This window comes from Nicotiana attenuata, chromosome 4 (assembly GCF_001879085.1).
Source record: "Nicotiana attenuata strain UT chromosome 4, NIATTr2, whole genome shotgun sequence".
Taxonomy (NCBI): Eukaryota; Viridiplantae; Streptophyta; class Magnoliopsida; order Solanales; family Solanaceae; genus Nicotiana; species Nicotiana attenuata.
The window spans coordinates 5,133,755-5,155,792 of NC_031992.1; the positions used below are offsets into that span (position 1 = coordinate 5,133,755).

Genomic DNA, 22,038 nt, shown 5'->3' on the forward strand with positions numbered 1-22,038 from the left:
CGAGATGTAGTCCTCTGATTCTTCTCCTCGCGGACGATGGTTCAAGAGCTTGATCTTGAACTTGATGGATTTCAGATTTGTAGTACGTCACGAACAATTTGAAGGTCATCACCAACCAAGATTTGGTGTTGGGTTATCACGAACGGAAGATTTGAAGCCGCCCACCTATGATTTGAGTTCGCCTTTGGAATTTGAATACATACAACGATTGCAGATATAGATGGAGACCTTCATGCTATTCTTCAGAGCTTCTTCAGCCTTTCCTTCTGCTTACTTGCTTGTTTTAGCCTTCTCCTTCGACGCCTTTATATAGGTGTGGGGCGGAGTAATCTCCAAGAAAACCCTAGTGGATCATTGGGCTTGAGGCTTATGGGCCGACCTATTTGATAGAAAACCAATTGACGAGCTAGCCCAATAATACATTGGACTTTTATTTAAATCATTCATTTTAGATTTAAATAATCGACCCTATTATACTAGCCCATAGTATCATTTAGACTAATATGTATATAATATATAATGAAATCCAAATTACCTGTAGATTAAATTTAATAAAACTTTATTTGTCTACGCCCTTCAAAACTTGGATCATACATGCTAATATTATATTAATGTTCAGAGAGCTTCTGAACAAAACCTCTGATTAATTATTAAAGAGAAGATAGCAAAGTCTTCGAAGCACTTAGAGGAGGAGCAAATGACATCCCTTCTTCTTCTTCTACACTAATCATCTTCTTTCCCTTTTTAGTCTCTTTTCCCCCATTAATTTGCATCATTTTTTCAACTGTACTTTGAACATTACCACTATTATCAAACTTCATTTGCATGATAACATTCATTTGTGACTTAACAAACTTATATTTAGTAAGCCATCTTTGTATTTTCCCAGAAGTAGTCTTTGGTACATTTCCAACTTTAACAAATACCACTTGTCCAATTTCAACACCCTCTTCTTTCATTACTCCTTTCCTTATTCCTTCACATATTTGCTTCAAAAACAAACTCTCTGTTTCACCCTTGCTCTGCACCTCCGCGACAATAACTATAGATCTGTATTCAGATTCAGACATCATAAACGCTGCTAGACAACCACCTCGTAGGAGATGAGGACAACTATTATAAGCTGCTGTCTCCAAATAATGTGGATGTATTTCTTGTCCATTTGAGAGTTTAATAATATCAGAACATCGACCTGTCACATATAAAAATCCCTGTTCTCCTTTAACAACTCCTCTGTCACCGGTTCGGACGTAGCATTTGCCCACCTTATTTTTTAGTCTAGCATTGAACACTTGTTGAGTTAAAGATGGATGTCCTAAATATCCAATAGCATTACTAGGAGATGAAATCCATATTTCTCCTTCAACTCCATCTTCTACTAGTTCATTTGTTTCTTCATTCACAACTAGAATTTCAATATCTACATCTTCATCAAGTCTAGCACTTGGTAAGAGCTTATTGTAAGTTGGAAAAGTCCAAAAGTTGTCACCATTATTACATCTCCATGATGTTGAAACAAATGTGCCATTTTCAGCTAAGCCATAAGAGGGAGAAATTGCCAAAGGATTTAGCCCAAAAGGCTTAAAAACTTCAACAAATTCTTCAACACAAGAGTTATAAATTGGCTCGTTAACGATGATCAAATTCTTCAAGCTCAACATACTAATAGTATTAACAGTTCCTGTCTCAGTCGTCCCAACATGACCACGTTTCAACACAAGTGGTAAAGCAAAAGAAGGAACCGGAGTACAAGTTGCCTTAAACTCCGAAATCAATTCAAGCCAAATCCTAGGACGATTGACAAATGCATTCGGGGAAGTTAAGACACATGTTGCCCCTGATACAATCGTCAACAACAGGAACATGAGTCCACAATCATGGTACTGAGGTAACCACGAGACAACAACTGTATTCGGACCAAAATCATAAGCTTTCCTCGCGACTCTAACATTATGAGCTGCTGAGCCTGCAGTCACTAAAACAGGCTTAGGAATTGCAGTTGCACCTGATGTGTACTGAATCAAGTACACATCATCAGTTCTGCAACCATTATAAGTATTACCATCACAAGTCACATTTTCCAATTGAATTTTCATTTCCGTGCCCTTTAAATCATCGGTTGAAATCCATCGAAGCATCTGTAAAGCCTCGGACAACTTCTTATTACTAGAGCTCGCGACATACTTATTAACATGTCTAATGTAATCACTTGATGCTATAGCAACTTTTGGTTTTGTTTGAGACACAACTCTAAGAAAATGATGGTAATTTTCATTGGAAAAAGATGGATGAGGAGGACTAATAGGAATGGCTAGAAGCCCAGCTCTTTGACACCCAAAAATAATTTCAACCAATTCAAGTCCAGGAGAACATAAAACAAGAACAGTATCATTTTTTCTTAAACTAAGCAACAATTCAGAGGAAATGCATTGAACTGAACTGTTTAATTGCTCATAAGTGAGGAATGAACTTTGAATTGGGCCATCTTCAGCCCAAATAAAAGCTGGTTTGGACTTAAAAGCTGGAAGTTTAGCCCATATTGGAAGATAAAGATCGACCACTGGTTGGTCAGGAAAACAAGGGTCATAATTTTCATAGTTCATGGCTATAATCTAAGTGTAATATTTGAAGAGTGATGTTATATTTTGTATGAGCAAGAAGTTTTACATGCATGTTCTTATTTATACTACGTATTAACATTAAGATATAAGGAATTTTTAAAAGAAGATTGATTGAGATGTTGTTGATGATTTCTGTTGATAAGAGGATTTTAGAGGATATATTTCGCATATCCTGATTTATACATCAATAGCCTCGTCAATTTCATGTCTTATTATGTTAAAATACGACGTTATTATCGAGGGGCGAGATATTGACTCCAGCTTCAGCTGCAATATCCGTAAACGTTTCATCGTCTGATACATCACTTAATTTTTTATACAATAATATAAAAACTTTCTTACACTAGATTACTTAGAAGTTAATAGTACATCACTAATTGTCAAAGCCGCGTTAGATTTCACTTAATGGAAATCTGAATCTGCATTATTCAGATTTAAGATTATTAAGTGCATTTCGTTATTTTTCTTTTACAACTACCTAATTGATTTGAATATGTCTGATTCATTCTATATCTTGGACAGTATATTAAAATCAATAAAATGTTGTTCATTACTTCGCTAAGGCTTTTGGGTTGGCGATTGCGAACTCTAGCTTTCCGAAGAGGGAGGAGCATTTGGTTACTTTTCAAAATGCGGTGGCGAAGACTCAGATTGACTATCTCCTCCTCAGGAGGTGTGACAAAGGGTTGTGCAAGGATTGTAAGGTGATTCCGGGTGAGATACTCGTGACGTAGCATAGGCTCTTGGTGATGGATGTTTGTATTATGTTAAAGAGGAGGAAAAGGCCTGCTCGAGGAAAATCGAGAATCAGGTGAGGAGCCTTAACTAAGGATAAAGCCCAAGAGTTGGAGGGGAGGTTGTCGGCTATGGGAGCTTGGAGGAGCAGTGGTGATGCGAACACTATGTGGTCAGCGACAGCAGACTGTATAAGGGAGGCTGCGATAGAGGTGTTAGGGGTCTCGACGGGTGTCTCCGGTGGGCACAAAGGAGACTGGTGGTGGAATAAAGTGGTCCAAGGTAAAGTGGAAGCGAAGAAGGCGGTGTACCTGAAATTAGTGGGGAGCATAGGTGAGGAAGAGAGGCGAGCGTGCATGAAGAGGTATAAGGTAGCTAGGAAGGAAGCTAAGCTGGCGGTCACGGAGGCTAAGACTGCGGCTTATGGTCTTATGTACAAGGAACTGGGGGAAAAGGCGAGGAGAAGAAGTTATTCCGGCTGTCCAAGTTGAGTGAGAGGAAGGCTCGGGATTTGGACCAAGTTAGATGCATCAAGGACGAAGATGGTAGAGTATTGATGGAAGATGCCCAGATTAAGAGGAGATGGCAGACTTACTTTAATAAACTTTTGAATGAAGAAGGGGATCGGGATATTGTGCTAGGCGAATTGGAGAATTCCGAGAGTCACCGTGACTTTGGGTACTGCAGGCGTATCACGGTTTAGGAAGTCGTGGGAGCTATGCGTAAGATGAGTAGGGGTAGAGCGACCGGGCCAGATGAGATTCCTGTGGAATTTTGGAAGTCTATGGGGAGAGCAGGTTTGGAGTGGTTGACTGGGTTGTTTAAGGTTATTTTTAAGGCGAGGAGGATGCCGGATGAGTGGAGGTGGAGTACGGTGGTTCCGTTGTATAACAACAAAGGTGATATCTAGAGTTGTAACAATTATAGGGGTAACAAATTACTAAGTCATACCATGAAAGTGTGGGAGAGGGTGGTTGAAGCGAGGGTGAGGATGACAGTATCTGTATCTCACAATCAGTTCGGGTTCATGCCGTGTCGTTCTACTACCGAAGCTATACACCTTGTTAGGAGGTTGGTGGAACTGTACAGAGAGAGGAAGAAGGATCTGCACATGGTGTTTATTGACCTAGAGAAAGCGTATGACAAGGTTCCTAGAGAAGTTCTCTGGAGATGCTTGGAGGCAAAAGATGTGTCGGTTCCCTACATTATGGCGATTAAGGACATGTACGATGGGGCTAAGACTCGGGTTAGGATAGTAGGAGGCGACTCTGAGCATTATCCAGTTGTAATGGGGTTACACCAAGGCTCTGCGCTCAGTCCGTTCTTATTCGCCCTGGTGATGGACACGTTAACACACCATATTCAAGGGGATGTGCCATGGTGCATGCTATTCGCCGATGACATAGTTCTGATTGACGAGTCGCGAGCCGGTGTTAACGAGAGGCTGGAGGTTTGGGGACAAGCTCTTGAGTCTAAGGGTTTCAAATTGAGCAGGACGAAGACGGAATACCTGGAGTGTAAGTTCAACGCTGAGTCGGGGAAGTGAGCGTGAATGTTAGGCTTGAATCACAGGTCATCCCAAGTAGAGGCAGCTTCAATGTCACGACCCAAACGGAGGGCCATGACTAGCACCCGGCCATACTTACCGAGTACCAACATACATTTTATCTAACCTTCTTTATTATCTTTTAGGGCTGACGAGATCAATATAAATGGTAGACATGGGTCATGGACAACCAACAATAAAATATGATGGCATGAACATACATAACATGGGATGACTAGACAATCAACAAAACTATATATAAGGTACGAGCTACCACACTACCATGAGAGACTATACAACAAAACCTAGCCGACAAGGCCTACTAAACTATACATGAGTCGACACCTGTCTATGAGCCTCTAAAGGAACATAAGTGTTGCAACATAGCCGGAACAGGGCCCCGACATACCCATAATATCTATAACAAAAATACATACCAAGACCAAGGCAAGTCCGAAGAAGGGATCTCGCCAATCACCGCTGAACTGGACAGCCTACTATGGTGGGGGAGCTGCGCCTGCCTGTCTATCAGGACCTGCAGCACGACATGCAGCATCCACAAATAAAAGGACGTCAGTACGAATAAAGTACTGAGTATGTAAGGCAGGGAACCATAAGTACGAACAGTAATGTAAGCAGGGATAGAGAATAAACAACCTGTAACATCTGGGTACAATGCATAATACATATATATACATAAACTTTTAAAACATACGCCTCTGTGGGCATCATCATCATCATATCGTACCCGGCCGTAATAGGCTCGGTAAAAACGTACCCGGCCACGTGGAGCTCGGTAAAACCCAACTGATCAGTGGTTGCACAATAGGTGCCATACCCGGCCGACTATAGCGCGGCTCGGTAGAGTAAAATAGATACATATATATAATGCATGCTCGACTCATGAACTCACGTTCTAAATCTTTCGAAGTGACGTAAGGTCGGTATCCTCTGTACACGTTATTAGGACTAACTCTTCACCATGAACCTTATAAGAATCAGGAAGTACCAATAACATTGACAACATAAGAATAAGAGAAGCAACATCAACATCAATCGTTCCATAAGAGGGGAAACAATGTAAGTACTGCTAGCTTCTAAGAGTAGAGTATCTTTGGAAGCTCGTTCATTACATTATGTACAATCGGAGTCGTGCAAAAGAATGAAAGGGATAGCCTCACATACCTTGTATATACTGCCCCAATCTCAAGCTATGCAATTTTCACGACTCCTTAGTCTTTATACAGAAAGAACAACTCCAATTTGACCTTAATTCTCCACGAAATATCCCTCCAATTCTGCCACAACAACAAGGAAGCGAAACTAGCAATCAATTAGTGTTTCTTTTTGGCACTAGAATCACTTTAGAAGGCTTGAAATCACCTAGGGTTGATATTAAGAACTTGAGGGAGTATTTACAGAACATAAACCCTTTAAAACAACCTCCCACACGAGCTGGAACAACACAAAAATGAGCAACAACAAGAAGAACAAGAGACTTACTAGCGCCACGGGATTCCCGACACTTGATTTGTGTTGTTTGCCCTTTGTTTGGGTCTTGAATCTTGAGAGAACCTTGAGAGGGTGTTCCTAGGGTTCTAAGGTCTGAAAATAGTGAAAATAAATGACTTAAAACGGGTTGGAGGCGTCCTATATAGATCCAAATGTCTTAAACCGCCTAAGTGGGTCCCATAGAGAGGTGCTTGGCGCAGTCTCGCGAAAACGCAAATATCTCTCTACTCCAATGTCGTATTGATAAAAGGTTTAATGCGTTGGAAACTAGACTCTTAGATCTTCAATTTGGTGGGTAGATCACCCCGTAATTCCAAGTATATTGGGAGAAAAGCTTAATAATATTTGACCTAAAGTTTAAGTAAAACTATGAACTTAAGTTGCAACAACTCTTGTCGACTTTTGTTTCATAACTCGTTTGACTTCAAGACTATGATACGGATATTTTATGATTCATATACCTTAAAATACGACCTCTTGAGAGTATTAAGCACCCCTAGGTTTACCCAAAAATACGGCTGACAACATCCTTGATTCGTTTAACTTCTAATACTTGTTAACCACCCTTATACACCTTTGTATCATTTAAGACCAATAAGATTAATCTCTTATCATCTCAAAGATAATCTCTTCATGGATTTACGTCGACGACCTTATGGCATGAACTAACGTATGTAAATATGGGTTGTAACATTCAAGTACCTTGGGTCGATTATCCAGGGTGGAGGGGAGATCGACGATGATGTCACACACCATATTGGGGTAGGATGGATGAAGTGGAGGTTAGCATCTGGAGTCCTGTGTGACAAGAGAGTGCCACCGATACTCAAAGGTAAATTCTATAAAGCGTTGGTTAGACCGGCCATGATGTATGGGGCTAAGTGTTGGCCTGTTAAGAACTCACATATCCAGAAGATGATAGTAGCAGAAATGAGGATGTTGAGGTGGATGTGCGAACACACTAGGATGGATAAGATTAGGAATGATGATATTCGGGAGAAGGTACACGTGGCTCCCATTGATGACAAGATGCGGGAAGCGAGGCTCAGATGGTTCGGGCATGTTCAGAGGAGAAGCCCAGATGCTCCGGTAAGGAGGTGTGAGTGGCTGGTTATGGAGGGCACGAGAAGAGGTAGAGGGCAGCCTAAGAAGTATTAGGGAGAGGTGATCAGGCAGGATATGGCGAGGCTTCAGATTTTTCCGAGGACATGACACTTGATAGGAAGATTTGGAGGTCGAGTATTAGGGTTGTAGGTTAGGAGGTAGTCGAGTCTTACCTTACTCCGTACCTTTGTGAGACTAGTCTGGTAGGGTTTTTGTCTAAGATAGCTAGTAGCAATGTTGTATCTTATTATTTCGCTTTTCAGTGCAGGACCTATTTACTAGCTATAGCTTTTGCTTTGCATCTTTCCTCTGAATTTCATGTTGTCCCTATTTTTCCTATGATTTCTGTGGTGATACTAATATGTCTCTTTTTGTCTTTTTGTTTTCTTGAGCCGAGGGTCTTTCGGAAACAGCCTCTCTCCTTCAGGGTAGGGGTAAGGTCTGCGTACACACTACCCTCCCCAGACCCCACTAGTGAAATTTTACTGGGTTGTTGTTGTTTTTGTTAACAACTCATCCAAAGTCGGATCGGGTCTCTTTGTACGCTTAAGCTGTCAAATCTGCATGCGGATACCGTTTCAGAAGTTCGGACAAATTTCCGCATATCTCTTATCTATTCACGTTGCTTCATCATTTTATCTGTCTTGAGCCGAGGGACTGTTGGAAAAAGCTTCTCTATCTTCTCAGAGTACTGGCAAGATCTACGTACACAGTACCCTTCCCAGATCTCACTTGTGAGATTCTATTGGGTTGTTGTTGATGTGTTGCTTTATCAAAGATTTATAATACTCCCTCCGTATGTTTACTTTTATTTGTCTGCTATTGACTTTGCACGCTCCTTAAGAAATAATAAATAAAGTGCGCAATTTACCATGATACCCATATTAATTGGTGTATAGTCTTAATGGATTTGGAAAATGATTTGGAATGAGTAATTAATGCTATGGGCAAAATAAGAAAAACAAATTATTTTTCTCTTGATATGCGAAAGTGGACAAGTAAAAGTGAAAACCTATTTTTAGAATAGTGGACAAGTAAAAGTGAACGGAGGGAGTATAATATTTCTATGTATGCACAAATTACACTTCTTCTGGTCGACTTCAATTGATTTTTTGAGCTTTTTTTGTGGTCCAGAATATTTAATTTTTTCAAATATCAAGAAAGAATGAACTTCTTTTTTCCAAATCTGCCCTTGGAGTAAGAGCATAAGTGTATTTGTTATATCTCCAATGAAGAAATTAAGGTTAATATGATCAATTTCAGTGTCAATAATACTAAAAGGTGAATTCCTTAATGTGTGAAAACAACCAAAAAATCAATTAAAGTGGACCGAAGTAAATATTTTAGATATTTATATTTGCAGGTGCCTTCAGGACATATGGTAAAACTAGAACGACAGAATGAAGAAACAACGAAGCTTAGCATGGTCTCTGTGTAAGAATGTCGCTAGGATTACACACAGAAATAAACAAATAAATGGTCCAACTTTTTGCCTGAAATGAATTTAAATGAGAAATAATCAGTAAAAACTCACTTATATATCCGACTACAATTTGTTTAGGACTAGGTGTAATAGTAGTAGCTGTTTAGGCTAGTAATACATGAACTGAAAACACCAATAGGACAAAACCAACTCCTGCAGTGGAAAACAAACTTTTATTTTGTTCAAAAAAGTAAAACATATTTTAGATTACTCATTATGTACTAATTTCTATAATATCAAGCCAAACATGCAACAACATTCTTACATTACTAATTCATGCATAGCTTATATTCCAATGAAGTCAACTTGAGTAAAACGATTGTCCGCTTCTCTCTAAGCCAGTTAGCACTTGGTCTTAATGAAACGGTTAGTACATAAGATTACAAATGAGACTTCTAAACCAATTGACTTTTTTAAAGTTTAAACAAACATTATTATATTTACTTCTACATAAGACAGTACCTGCAGTTTTCCAATTATTATTCCATTTTACCAGATACCAGTACTGTCTCTGGAAAAATCAGCCACTTAATAAGATCAGAATTACTTTTGTTATGCAATGCTGAAATCAAGAATATTCTCTTTTATTCTCAAAACCAACATGGGAGATTTGTACTAGTAATTGTTTAACACTTCTCTTGCTTTCTTCTTCTTTTTTTTTTTTTTCTTGAATATATGGTTCAAGACAGTTCCAAAGTGGCCTTCCTCGGTAAAAAAGATGAGTTGCAACAAAAGTTGTAGCTGAAGTTACAAAGTGAATTTACAATGTAATCAGCTTGATTTCCAGACTTTTCAGTACACCTAGATAACTTGTGGCTAAAGTGGTAGCTATTTGCAACCACAAAAAAAACTTACACAGCCAACTGACAACTCCGCGACTTCACTTACTGTCCCCATGCACATGCCCTGTATTTGATCACTTTAAGATTAGCAAACGAGAAAATAATAGAGTCGTAGCTACAAGAAGGTTGAAAGGCTAAAATGAATCCGTACAAAGGGAAAACTAAACTGGCGAGAGAGGCAACTAATCTTGCCCTAGGTAATACCAACGTGAGAGGCAAATTCATGATATAATTTGATGGGTTCAGTATTTATGTTCTCACCACTTATCCGTTACGCTCTTGCATTTGTAGGTTCAAAACTTGGTTTATGTTAGAATTTTAGTGATTTTTAACATATACATTTATGTTTCTTAAAAAAATGAACTCTTCAAATCGCACTGAAGTCATTGCAATACTCAAGGGTAGTTTTAACAGCATAAACAAGAGAACACAGGCTATACATAAAGGAGAAACACATACCAAGGCAAAGATAAGACATGATATAAAGCAAGATTAGCAACAACTTTAAACTCATTAAGGCCAAGAAAAGATGTTTCCTACAAAAAGTATGAATATGATGCAGGAGCAACGTTTTTGGTCTAACAAGTAGTCTGTATTTAACAAGGCATGATACTATGCCAAATGACTACTAGGGTAGTTTGGTAAATTTGTGCTTTGGGAGTAACTGTGCAGAAACATTATATCTCTTCAGCTAAGTTACTCGGTGTTTACCTAGCATTTGCAGCTGATAATTACCAACATATTCTTTCAATTAATAAGGGAGCATTAGGTTTCTTTGGTACTTAAAATAGAAAATTGGCAAAAGATCTTCGCTGTTAATTCTATACAGCTCATTATTGTGATACATGAGGGTGATGAAAAGTGGAAATGACTATTATTAAAGAATAGACTCGGTCCCGCACTAGTTTGGAGGAAGATCTCAAACAGATTAAGGTCACAGTCTCATTCTTTACTAACGGAAATCACATGTGAATCGCGTGAGTTCTTATTCACATAGATTGTAGATAGAAATGAATGACAAAGGTCAAGTCAATAAGGCTACTCTTGGATTTGTTAATCAAGAAAAATGCAACACCAAACATCAACCTAAATGCCAAAGCCAATGGATCTTAACAGTGATATATAAGGAAATTCCTCGCCAAATTCTTTTTAGTTCAATTTCCTTTTGTTCTCCTCTCCTTACATAATAGGAACAAAATATCCCCTCTTCTTTTGGTTTATTAAAATGCCATAAGTTTTCTTATTCCTCCTTTCATATGAAAGCCTTAGACATATGAATGATAACTAAGATCCTACCAAGATACTACATGTGATTTTAGCTTTGAATTGTTAATCGAGTAACCAAGGAAACAGCACGTAGATCCGCTCAGATTCGATGGAACAGAATTAATGTTATCACTTTTTTCCTAATATTTCTTTTCTTTTTTAAGCTTTTGACTAACAAAGCAGAACTATCTTCAGATTAATCTAACTACTGTGTAACTACAATATTGTGGGGGACAAGTCTTACCTGAAAGGAAAAGGGAAACATCTGAGCAGAAGCCAGCTAAACACTAGAGAAGATTCAAAATCATTGTATGACGGTAATTAAACCAATGATTCTATTAAGCATATTTGACTTCCAATCCATAGAAGACAGGTGAATCTACAAGCCAGGTCATGTAAAAGTTTCTGAACTAGAAGCTCAAAGAAACGCATACAAACTTGTATATGCTGCTTGAAAACTTAATAGCTTCAATATTGAGGTACTGTGGCCTTACAGAAGATATTATGCATTAATGCTCTTGCTCATTATGTGCTTTAATTTGACACGAGTCTGTTCCGAGCTTCTACTATAGGGTCAAAATGCTATCATTATATTAAGATCACACTCCAACTCTCATATTCATTGTCCCCCGTATAACGCTACCTCAAATCTCAATCTAGCTTGATATAGTGGATATCTCAATGTGTTATATGTATACATATAGACTGCCTAAAAACTTTACTTCCATCCATTCAAGAAATTTTACTCACTGATCATGAAGTTCCTGAGCAAAATTTTGGTTCCCCTAAGTTACAAAGTGCCCACAGGGCATAAACACTCTCGACATTGTCATATAGGTTAATGGTACATTCATCTCAACTAAGAAAAGTAAATCAATCAACTTTCCCCAACCGCTAACCAGCATTTCATACTAATGACCACAATGAAACATTCATGGAAAAACTTAGAAGAGCAATTACTGCACAGTTAATGGCAAACTAGAAGCAAAAGGAAACATACCCAACATTATGAATCCCATTAAGAGGATCCAAGAAATGCTGATGTTGCTGTTGCTGCTGCATTGACAACATTTGCTGCTGCAGCTGCACACTAACATCAGAATTCCCCACAACAGTTGCTTTCGAATTCGCCCCCTTTGCCTCTACAAACCTCCAAATATACCAAGAAGCAACCGATCTATAAGGCTTCCATTTCGCACACAATTGATCCATTTGCGAAGGCCTAGGAAGATCCTCAAGCCCGTATAACATTTGCACTCCTTTCCTAATACCAAGATCATGTATTGGCAAAACATCCGGCCTATGCAACGAAAATATCATAAACATATGAACTGACCAAGGCCCCACTCCATTGACCATAGTAAGCATAGCAAAAAGGGACTTATCATCCATTTCCACAATTGACTTATCAGACAAAATCCCATTTTGATACTTCCTAGCTAGGTCATGTAAATAACTTGCTTTTCTAGCAGATATCCCAATTTGACGAAGCTGTTGTGGGGTTAATCCTAAAACAATATCTGGACTTATATTACACTCGCCACCACAAAGAGAGATGAATCGAGAATAAATTGAGGAACCAGCTTTGAAAGCTAATTGCTGAAAAAGAATGCTTTTTGTCAAGGCAAGAAAAGGGGGTTGAGAAAGTTCAAGAATGGGAAGTGGGTAAGTTTGTATTAATGGGATAAGTAATGGGTCGGAGGATTTGAGGTAACTTATGGCTGATTCTAGTTCGCCGTCGGATGAAAGTGAACGAGGAATGAGCCTTGGGTTGGAATTATTGTGGAAATCTGTAGTGTTGCAAAGTTTGCGAATTTTTCTGGGTCGAGAAGGGAGTTTGGTGGGGGATGAATGAGTTTGGCGGGGTACATTGGTTAGGTAGGTGGTGGTGCTAGGGTTGGGTTGAGATTGATATTCTGATTCTGATTCTGATTCTTCGCCCATTGTTGATGATTTTGAAGGCAGCACTGTCACTGTAACTCTCAGGCTCTCAGCTTTGTGGTTTTGAAGGAGTGACGCTGTGAGGGACGGAGGGGGTAAAATTTTAATGTGAATATTTGCGCACACACACATATATATATATATATATATATATATATATATATATATATACTAGTTCTAAGCACGCGTTGCACGTGTATCTCATATCAATGAGTATAACTTTTTTAAAATTATATAAATATAAATTTTGAGGTAAAATTCTATAGATACACCTGTAAAAATATATATGAATAGTTTTATTTAATAAAAGTAAAAAAGTGGGGGGATAGAGAGCAAAATGAACACGAGGGGATGAATATGAAGTGTTCCTAAGATTATTCGATAATTGATATAGTTCTATTTCAATGAAAAAACACAAATAGGAATTTGGATTTAACTGTAAGCCCATCACATGAGAATTGAGAGTAACAACCTAACATGCTTTTTTAGTTGAAGGCAACAAATATTTATTAAACAACCAAGCCAAAATAGTTTTGCATCATAGAAACACCATTGTTCTCTAAATGAGAAGCGTAAAAAAAGCCTAAACACGAAGGATAGAAATCTCAAGTTTACACCCAATAGTATCTCTAAAGAACAAGAAAATGCTCAATGTTCTAATAGTATGTGCCTAATATCGAATTAATGTAATAAAGATAAACACACACACATATATACATACGCGTGTAGGACTAAAACTAATTTAAGGCTTTTGCTTCATATCAAGATAACGCATTCAAGAATAGATACAAATAGAAAAGAATAGCATGAAATATGAATAACAATGTTTACACTTCTACACATGAGGGAGGATAGTTCTTCCTAGGTTATAAAAGTGCGAAAAGCAGAGATCTAGAATACAATGAAAAGATTATAAATTCCGTCTTAAATTGTCGGAGACTTTCATCTTTGAAAATGTTGAATATATAGTTAAAGAAGTTGCATGTACAGCCCAAAATGAATTTTGTTTGCTCTTTTCGTCGCTGCTATCAACTCCATATAATGCTTTTAATGTCTTTTTCTGTGTAGAACAAATCTTTCAACAATTAGTAATAGTTGATTGAAACTGCAACAGCAACACAGTAACACTTGTTACATTCTTTTTTCCATTTTCTATGAAATAGACAAATAAGCAAATAGAAATAATATTTAAGAATATGAATAAAATATACTTTTGCAAGTCATATGAAACAAGCAAATTAATAGCAGTTACATAGAAGGTTAAATATCAAGCAGTCATATAAATAAAATCAAAATTGGACAAGATTATTCTAGACAAAAAGATAGAGTTTTGTAAGGTACTCGATTAGACTTTTCATGTATAAGAAATGAGTCAATAAAATATAGTTTCACTGAAAATACATACAAGAACTATAAATTAACACAACACTCACAAAAACTAACAGTAAAAGAAATTGACTGCGTGCAAATAGTAAGTAGATTTGCCAAATAAAAGAACAATATTCATTTATTGAAAAGAAATTCCAATAGACAATGATTTGACAGGGGAAAAAATTATTTAATTGACTTAGTTTTATAGAGTAACAGAAAAGATGACAAAAGGATGAATAGTAGTAATAATTTTTAGAAGCCAAAAAGACAAACATTGAATGGAATTCCAAAGGTTTGGGAAAATTTATATATTTTTGCAATAATGTAAGAAAAATGAAAGGGCACCAAGGATTTGAATTGGCTTCACTAATTGATTGTACCGGAAATTCACTCTTATTTATCAAGGTAATGCAAATTTATTATTTTGGAAAGTAATTTACTTTTTAGTACAAGAATATTATAGGAATAGTATTTAAGTGGGGTAGAATGATCGTTCGAATTTTTATGAACATTTTTATCTTTCAACTTTTGACATTAACACCTTCCCACTTTTAGTATGACACACACACACACATATATATATATATATATATAAATATAAATATCTAATATATGATATATGATTAATGTTGTGAATTTTTTAAAAGGACATTAAGTACAAAATATCATTTAATGGGAAATAATTTTAATCTTAGATAGAGGATAATCTGGTCTTTCAATTTTTGAAGGTTATTATGGTAAATTAACTTTACCTAAAAGTCTTCGTGCTTATAATATATATAAATTATATTAAGTAACTTACTTATTTTGTTAATTTAATTTAATATTTGGCTATAATAAATTAATATATAATTTGAAATATATTGGGCGTGTGTATAATTTGAAATATATTGGGCGTGTGTATTTTATGTTTCTGCTTTCCCTTTATGAGATTCTTGTAGTTACTGCAGAAGATTATTTCCAAGCTATTTTTATTTGCAATGGAGTAAAGTTTATGGAGTAAGTGCACGGATAACCATTGTCAGGTTAGTTAATACTTATTTTGTCCTAAAATTTTAAACTAAAAAAATTAACTTCAGCACAATTCAGAACACTTTGAAATGAAATTCATTTTGTCTCGAAAAATTAAAGCACACTTTTGAAATGAAATTCGTTTTGTCTCGAAAAATTAAACTGAAAAATTAAAATTCAAGATACACTAATTAATTACTACTTAAATAGATGTCCCTTATAGTGACTACCTAGTGTCACTTCTACAAGTTTTATAAATTTATATTGGATTGATGGGCCTGGACTTGATGGGACCATCATTATACCCAAGCTCATTAGCGTTAAAATAGCACGGGCTAGCAAGTTTTCGGACTGGTAATTGAAAAATAGTCAGCATTTGTAAAGTCATTGAAAAATAACCACTATTTTGCTGTAACATAGAAAATTCCAGCATAATATACTGGAGATTGGAGCACATGTGTATGAACTTCCAGCATACTATGCTGGAACTCCAGCACACGGAAAGTTTCAGCATAATATACTAGAGAATGGAGCACCTGTGTACGAAACTTCCAGCATATTATGTTGGAACTTCACCACATTATAAAATTCCAACATGTTAGCTGGAAGTTCACATGTAAAAAATTCGAACTCTAGCATATTATGCTGGAATATTTTCAGATTATGACCAATGTTTTTGTTCAAATTTATCTTTACATGAGAATTGGATAAAAATCTGGTTACTTTTCAAATTGTAGCTATTTTTCAATTACCACTTATTAATCTAACTATTTTTGAATTTCAGCCCTTAGCTCAAAAAATCTTCAAGATGCAGTCTAGCCAAAATTTTATGGTATAGCCAGTTTTCGGACTGGCCAATCAAAAATAACCAGCGTTTACCAAGTCAATGAAAAATAGCCACCGTTTTGCTGCAATAGAGACCGGTCCAGCATAATATACTGGAGTTTCGTTGCACTTGTGTATGAACTCCAGCATATTATGCTGGACCGGTATACTTTGTTGGCTCCAGTATAATATACTGGAGACTGGAGCACTGGTGCTCCAAACTCTAGTATCTTATACTAGACCATTATACTTGCTGGAACTCCAGTATATTATGCTGGAGTTCTAGTGTATTTATGCTGGAACTCCATCATATTATGCTGGAGTTCCAGCATACTATCCTGGAACTCCAGTATAATATGCTGGAGTTCAAGTATAATTATGCTGGAACTCCAGCATAATATACTGGAGTATTTTCCGGATTTTGAACAGTGTTTTCGCTCAGATTTATCTTTACATAAAAAGTGGCTAAATTTCGATTACTTTTGAAATTGAGCTATTTTTGAACGACCGGTTGTAAATCTGGCTATTTTTAAAAATCACCCTCAAATCGCGAGGTTAATCTTCCTCACATTCTCTCTCTCGCTTACAGATTCTCTCTTCTCTTTTGCTCTTCTGATTTTGACCTAGTATGATCGATTTGCCCTAAGCTCGATCAATTTCTCATTTTTAATTGATCCACCGCATAGAAATCTAGAAATTTTAGTTCCGATCGTTTTTGCCCTATCAAATTCAACTAATTCAATGCTATAATGGCTATCACTGACCAACAAGATGCGAATTCTGCTAATACGAGTACCACGATACCTCCGAGTACGGGAATTGATCCAAGTGATCCCCTGTATTTGCACCCTTCCGATAATCCTGGAGCAATGCTTGTATCTGTCTCACTTGATGGGATAGGATATAGATCCTGGAGGCGTAGTGTTCTTCGTGGATTGTCCGTAAAGAACAAATTAGGTTTTGTCAGTGGGGAATGCAAACAACCAAATCTGCAATCCCCAAATTATAGGCAGTGGGAACGATGTGATAACATGGTAACATCGTGGATCTTAAATTCTCTTTCCAAAGAGATTGCGGATAGTGTGGAATATGCGAGTGATGCTGTTGAATTGTGGAAGGAGCTGAAGGATCGCTATGAACAAACCAATGGAGCTAGGCTATATCAAATTCAGAAGGAAATTAATGATCTCTCTCAGGGAGTCCTTGACATCACTGGGTATTACACTAAGCTGAAAAAGCTATGGGAAGAATTGAATACTCTGAACAAAAGGACTCAGTATAGTTGTGTTTGTAGCTGTGGGGCAAAGGAAGGCATGTACAAGGCTGAACAAGATAGAAGATTAATACAGTTCCTCATGGGACTTAATGAGGTGTATACTGTAGTTCGAGGAAGTATCCTTATGATGAATCCACTACCCACAATAGCCCAAGCCTTTTCCTTACTTGTCCAAGATGAAAAACAAAGGGAGATAAAGCCAAATAATCACTGTCAATTGAGTCCACTTCTTTAAATGTGAATAATGCAGGACCAAGTCCTTTTAGAACCAATTTTTCACCAAATTACAACTACTCTGGAAACAACGGAGGTCGTCCTATGTGTGATTTTTGCAAGAGACCAGACCACACTAGAGATAAGTGTTACAAACTGCATGGATATCCACAAAATGGGCAGAACTCTACACGATATCCTCAGAGTACTCAGAACTCCAATCAGAATTTTAGATCCAACAGAGGAAAGAGGATGGTGGCAAATGTGCAGGGAGTGCCAGCTGATGCAATGACAAGCAAGCTTGATGAATGTGATGGCCAAAATGAGAACCAGAATGTGAATTTGACTAAGGAACAATATGGACAACTTGTTAACCTGCTACAACATTTCCAACTTGGCAATGATGCAGAGAACTCTAACAACTCAAATCCTACCAATGCTGTGAACTTTTTAGGTATTGTTGTTTGCACATCCTCCATTGATTTTGATAAACTGTCTTGTAGATGTTTTAAATCAAAGACTGACGCATGGATACTAGATTCAGGAGCCTCAAACCACATCACCTTTAACAAATCCATATTGTCTGATATTATAACCTTGCCTTATCCTCTTTTAGTTGTTTTACCAAATGGCTATAAAGTGAAGGTGACAGAAATTGGAAATGTAAAACTTGCACCTGAGATCACTCTATATAAAGTTCTTCACATTCCTTCATTCAAATTCAATCTTATTTCTGTATACTGGTTGAGCAAACACCTAAGAGGTATGACTTCTTTCACTGACAACACTTGTCTTCTGCAGGCCCCTTCACTGAAGAGACATCTGGAGATTGGTAAAGTCAAGGATGGACTGTACCTGTTGTGCTCTCAATGTCTAAGAAACAAGAGTCTGACTAGCAAAACTATTTTTGGTTCTTCTACTCATTCCTGTGATGTAAATAGTCATTTCTTGAACAACTTGCATCCTTATGCATCTGTAAATAGGTCATCCTTGAGTCATCAATGTCCAATTGTAAATAGTCCATCTCTAAATAATAAGACTCACTGTTCTGTCTCCAATGATGTTAATCTTCTATGGCATAATAGGCTAGGACATGTGCCTTTTGTGAAAATAAAGGAAATACCCTCCATACCAGTTTCTTTCCCTTCTAGGCAACCCTTTATATGTTCAATCTGCCCTATGGCTAGACAGAGTAGACTTTCTTTTCCTCAAAGGACCAGCACTTCAAACAGAATTTTTGAACTCTTACATGTGGACCTATGGGGTCCTTACCATGAGTGTACACATGACAAGTATAAATACTTTATCACTATGGTTGATGATTTCAGTAGGTCCACTTGGACTCATCTGCTAACATGTAAAAGCAATGCCCTCCAAACTATCAAAGCCTTTGTTTCCCTAGTTGAAAACCAATTTAAAACCTCCATCAAGTCCATAAGATCTGATAATGGACTGGAGTTTGTTAACACTGAAGTTGCATTGTTCTTTCAATCCAAAGGGATCATTCACCAAAAGATTTGCCCCTATACCCCTCAACAAAATGGGGTAATAGAGAGGAAACACATATACCTCCTTGAAACAGCCAGAGCCTTGTAATTTCAGTCCAAACTACCTTTAAAGTACTGGGGATAATGTATTCTGACAGCCACCTATATCATAAATAGACTGCCTACCACCTATCTCAAAAACAAGTCTCCCTTTGAAGTCTTGCACAATAAGAAACCAAATTATTCCCAATTAAGAAGTTTTGGTTGTCTCTGTTTCCCAACAGTACCAAAAATCTACGGAGATAAATTTGAACCAAGAACAACACCTCATGTTTTTGTAGGGTATCCCTTTGGCACAAAAGGTTACAAAGTATTGAACTTAGCCACCAAAAGAATCCATATTTCCAGAGATGTAGTATTCCATGAGTCTGTTTTTCCCTTCACTTTCAATTCCAAGTCTCCCTCTTTTCCTTCAATTCTTCATCCACCTCCTCTCAGTCCCACAGTTGATACCAACATAGAGCTACCCTCAGAAAGAATTGTGAGTGATCAAAGGAATGCATACAATACACCCAATGCTATGTCACCTTCTCCTTCCACTCCTTCTTCTACTGATCATGTACACTTTTCACCTTCACCTGCCCCTGCAGACTCATCACCAACACAGAATGCTTCCATTCCACATATCTCCAACTCACCTCCAATACAGCACACTACTGATCCAATTCCACTCTTGAAAAGGTCATTAAGAGAACATAAAACACCTACATACCTGAAAGACTACATATACTCTGTGCATCAACCTGCCTTACATGAACAAACAACTGCACCTAAACATTTTGATTTTTCTCTGAATGCACTATTCTCTAAACATCATTACATTTCTGCTAACACTCTAGTCCATGATAGTCAGTCTTTGGTGAGTAGCATATGCAATGATAGTGAACCATCTTCTTTTGAGGAAGCTGCCATCAATCCTGCTTGGCAAACAGCTATGGTTCAGGAATTTGAAGCCCTTTATGCCAATAACACATGGGATTTGGTACCACTGCCCCTGGGAAGAAGGCAATTGGATGCAGGTGGGTTTACAAGGTGAAACATAGGGCAGATGGATCCATTGAAAGATTCAAAGCTAGATTAGTGGTGAAAGGCTACACACAACAGGTAGGAGTGGATTACACAGAGACCTTTTCTCCTGTAGTGAAGATGACTACAATCAGGACTCTTATTGCAGTTGCAGTAAAGAGTGGGTGGAACATCTTCCAACTAGATGTAAACAATGCATTTCTTCATGGTGATTTGCATGAAGAAGTGTACATGGAAGTCCCTCCATGACTTTTGGTGGATGGCCAAGGCTTGGTTTGTAAATTGAATAAGTCTTTGTATGGGCTGAAGCAGGCAAGCAAACAATGGTATGAAAAACTAACTGAGGCATTGTGTTCGAGTGGATATGAACATTCTATGAATGACTATTCCCTATTTTTCAAGAGGAAGGGGGACTCAGTTATGTATGTAGCAGTTTATGTGGATGATGTCCTGTTGACAGGGACAGACCAATCAGAAATTGATCAGTTGAAGTCCTTTCTACACAACAAATTCAGAATCAAGGATCCGGGAAAGCTGCACTACTTCTTGGGCTTGGAAGTTCTATACAAAGCAGATGGTGTTATTATTTCACAAAGAAAATTTCTCCTTGACTTGCTTAGAGAGTATGACTACTTGGAGTACAGTGCTCTTGTTTCACCTCTTGATCCCAATGTGAAACTAAGAGCAAAAGAGGGGGTGCTCTTGGCAGATCCCAATTATTACAGAATGCTGGTTGGAAAGTTAAATTTCCTCACAAACACAAGGTTGGATATTGCTTTTAGTGTGCAACACCTTAGCCAGTTCATGCAGGACCCTAGGGAGCCCCATTTGAAAGCTGCCTTTCACCTGTTGAGATATCTTAAGGGTGATCTTACTCTAGGTGTGTTCATGTCCAATGACTCTGACTGGTCAATTAAAGCCTATTGTGACTCTGATTGGGCAGCTTGCCCAGACACAAGGAAGTCTGTTAGTGGCTACGTTGTTCTATTAGGGAGCAGTCTTATCAGCTGGAAATCCAAAAGGCAAGAGACTGTTTCACTATCCTCAGTAGAAGCTGAATACAGATCTTTGAGAAAAGTGGTTGGGGAGTTAGTTTGGTTGAAGAGATTGCTTACTGAATTAACAGCTTCCTGTTCCAGTCCTTTTGAAGTGTTTTGTGATAGTGAGTCAGCCTTACATATAGCAAGGAACCCAGTATTTCATGAACGCACCAAACACATTGAGGTGGACTGTCGTTTTGTTCGACAACAACTACAAGATGGTCTGGTTTCCTTGCATCACATTGCCACCAATGACCAGCTTGCAGACATTCTTACGAAGGCTCTTATAGGCATCAAGCATTCTACTGTTCTGAGCAAGTTGGCTGTGCTTCTCCCACCTCCAACTTGAGGGGGGGGGGGTATTGAGATGAGATTATATTTATCTTCACTTGTATACACTTTGTATGTTAGTTAGAAAGTGGCTGATTAGTTAATTAATTAGTACAACTGGCAGTAGTTAGTGGTTAGGATGTCCAGCTGTCATTTACGTGTATATATATAGTGCTGTACATTTCCTCATTTTTAGTTAAGCTTCATTCTTCAATGAAGGAGTTACTCTCTGCTCTCCTATCTTCTCCTCTTTCAGAAGCTTCGAGATTCTGCCATTGTAGCTGGAGTTGAGCTTCATTGAGCTCATCTCAATTGCAGTCTTATAACTAAGTTGGGCTTAATTGGCTCA

The 22,038-nt window shown here is 37.7% G+C and overlaps 4 protein-coding genes across 4 annotated transcripts; 2 read left to right on the forward strand and 2 right to left on the reverse strand.

Moving 5' to 3' along the window:
* Window positions 651-2,603, reverse strand: LOC109225048 (long-chain-fatty-acid--AMP ligase FadD26-like). The gene has a single exon (XM_019389641.1). It carries the CDS (start codon window positions 2,601-2,603, stop codon window positions 651-653), a length of 1,953 nt encoding a protein of 650 aa, XP_019245186.1.
* Window positions 9,565-13,163, reverse strand: LOC109224869 (DNA-3-methyladenine glycosylase 1-like). The gene is made up of 2 exons (XM_019389426.1): window positions 12,110-13,163; window positions 9,565-9,907 (listed from the first exon to the last, which is right to left on the reverse strand). Exons 1-2 carry the CDS (start codon window positions 13,051-13,053, stop codon window positions 9,886-9,888), a joined length of 966 nt encoding a protein of 321 aa, XP_019244971.1. The 5' UTR covers window positions 13,054-13,163; the 3' UTR covers window positions 9,565-9,885.
* LOC109225050 lies at window positions 17,007-20,568 on the forward strand. Its single transcript, XM_019389642.1, has 4 exons — window positions 17,007-17,649; window positions 17,784-18,578; window positions 19,518-20,312; window positions 20,468-20,568. Exons 1-4 carry the CDS (start codon window positions 17,007-17,009, stop codon window positions 20,566-20,568), a joined length of 2,334 nt encoding a protein of 777 aa, XP_019245187.1.
* Window positions 20,740-21,708, forward strand: LOC109225051 (uncharacterized mitochondrial protein AtMg00810-like). Its single transcript, XM_019389643.1, has one exon. It carries the CDS (start codon window positions 20,740-20,742, stop codon window positions 21,706-21,708), a length of 969 nt encoding a protein of 322 aa, XP_019245188.1.

What these genes read in the sequence shown, in the direction of transcription:
- LOC109225050 (XM_019389642.1), top strand. Translation starts at nt 17,007, where the DNA reads ATGGCTATCACTGACCAACAAGATGCGAATTCTGCTAATACGAGTACC. An exon ending in GAAGAGACATCTGGAGATTG is followed by an intron (nt 18,579 to 19,517) that starts GTAAAGTCAAGG and finishes GTTTCCCAACAG; the next exon opens with TACCAAAAATCTACGGAGAT. An exon ending in AAGAAGGCAATTGGATGCAG is followed by an intron (nt 20,313 to 20,467) that starts GTGGGTTTACAA and finishes CTCTTATTGCAG; the next exon opens with TTGCAGTAAAGAGTGGGTGG.
- LOC109225051 (XM_019389643.1), top strand. Translation starts at nt 20,740, where the DNA reads ATGTATGTAGCAGTTTATGTGGATGATGTCCTGTTGACAGGGACAGAC.
- LOC109225048 (XM_019389641.1), bottom strand. Translation starts at nt 2,603, where the DNA reads ATGAACTATGAAAATTATGACCCTTGTTTTCCTGACCAACCAGTGGTC.
- LOC109224869 (XM_019389426.1), bottom strand. Translation starts at nt 13,053, where the DNA reads ATGGGCGAAGAATCAGAATCAGAATCAGAATATCAATCTCAACCCAAC. An exon ending in AATGGGATTCATAATGTTGG is followed by an intron (nt 9,908 to 12,109) that starts GTATGTTTCCTT and finishes GATCAAATACAG; the next exon opens with GGCATGTGCATGGGGACAGT.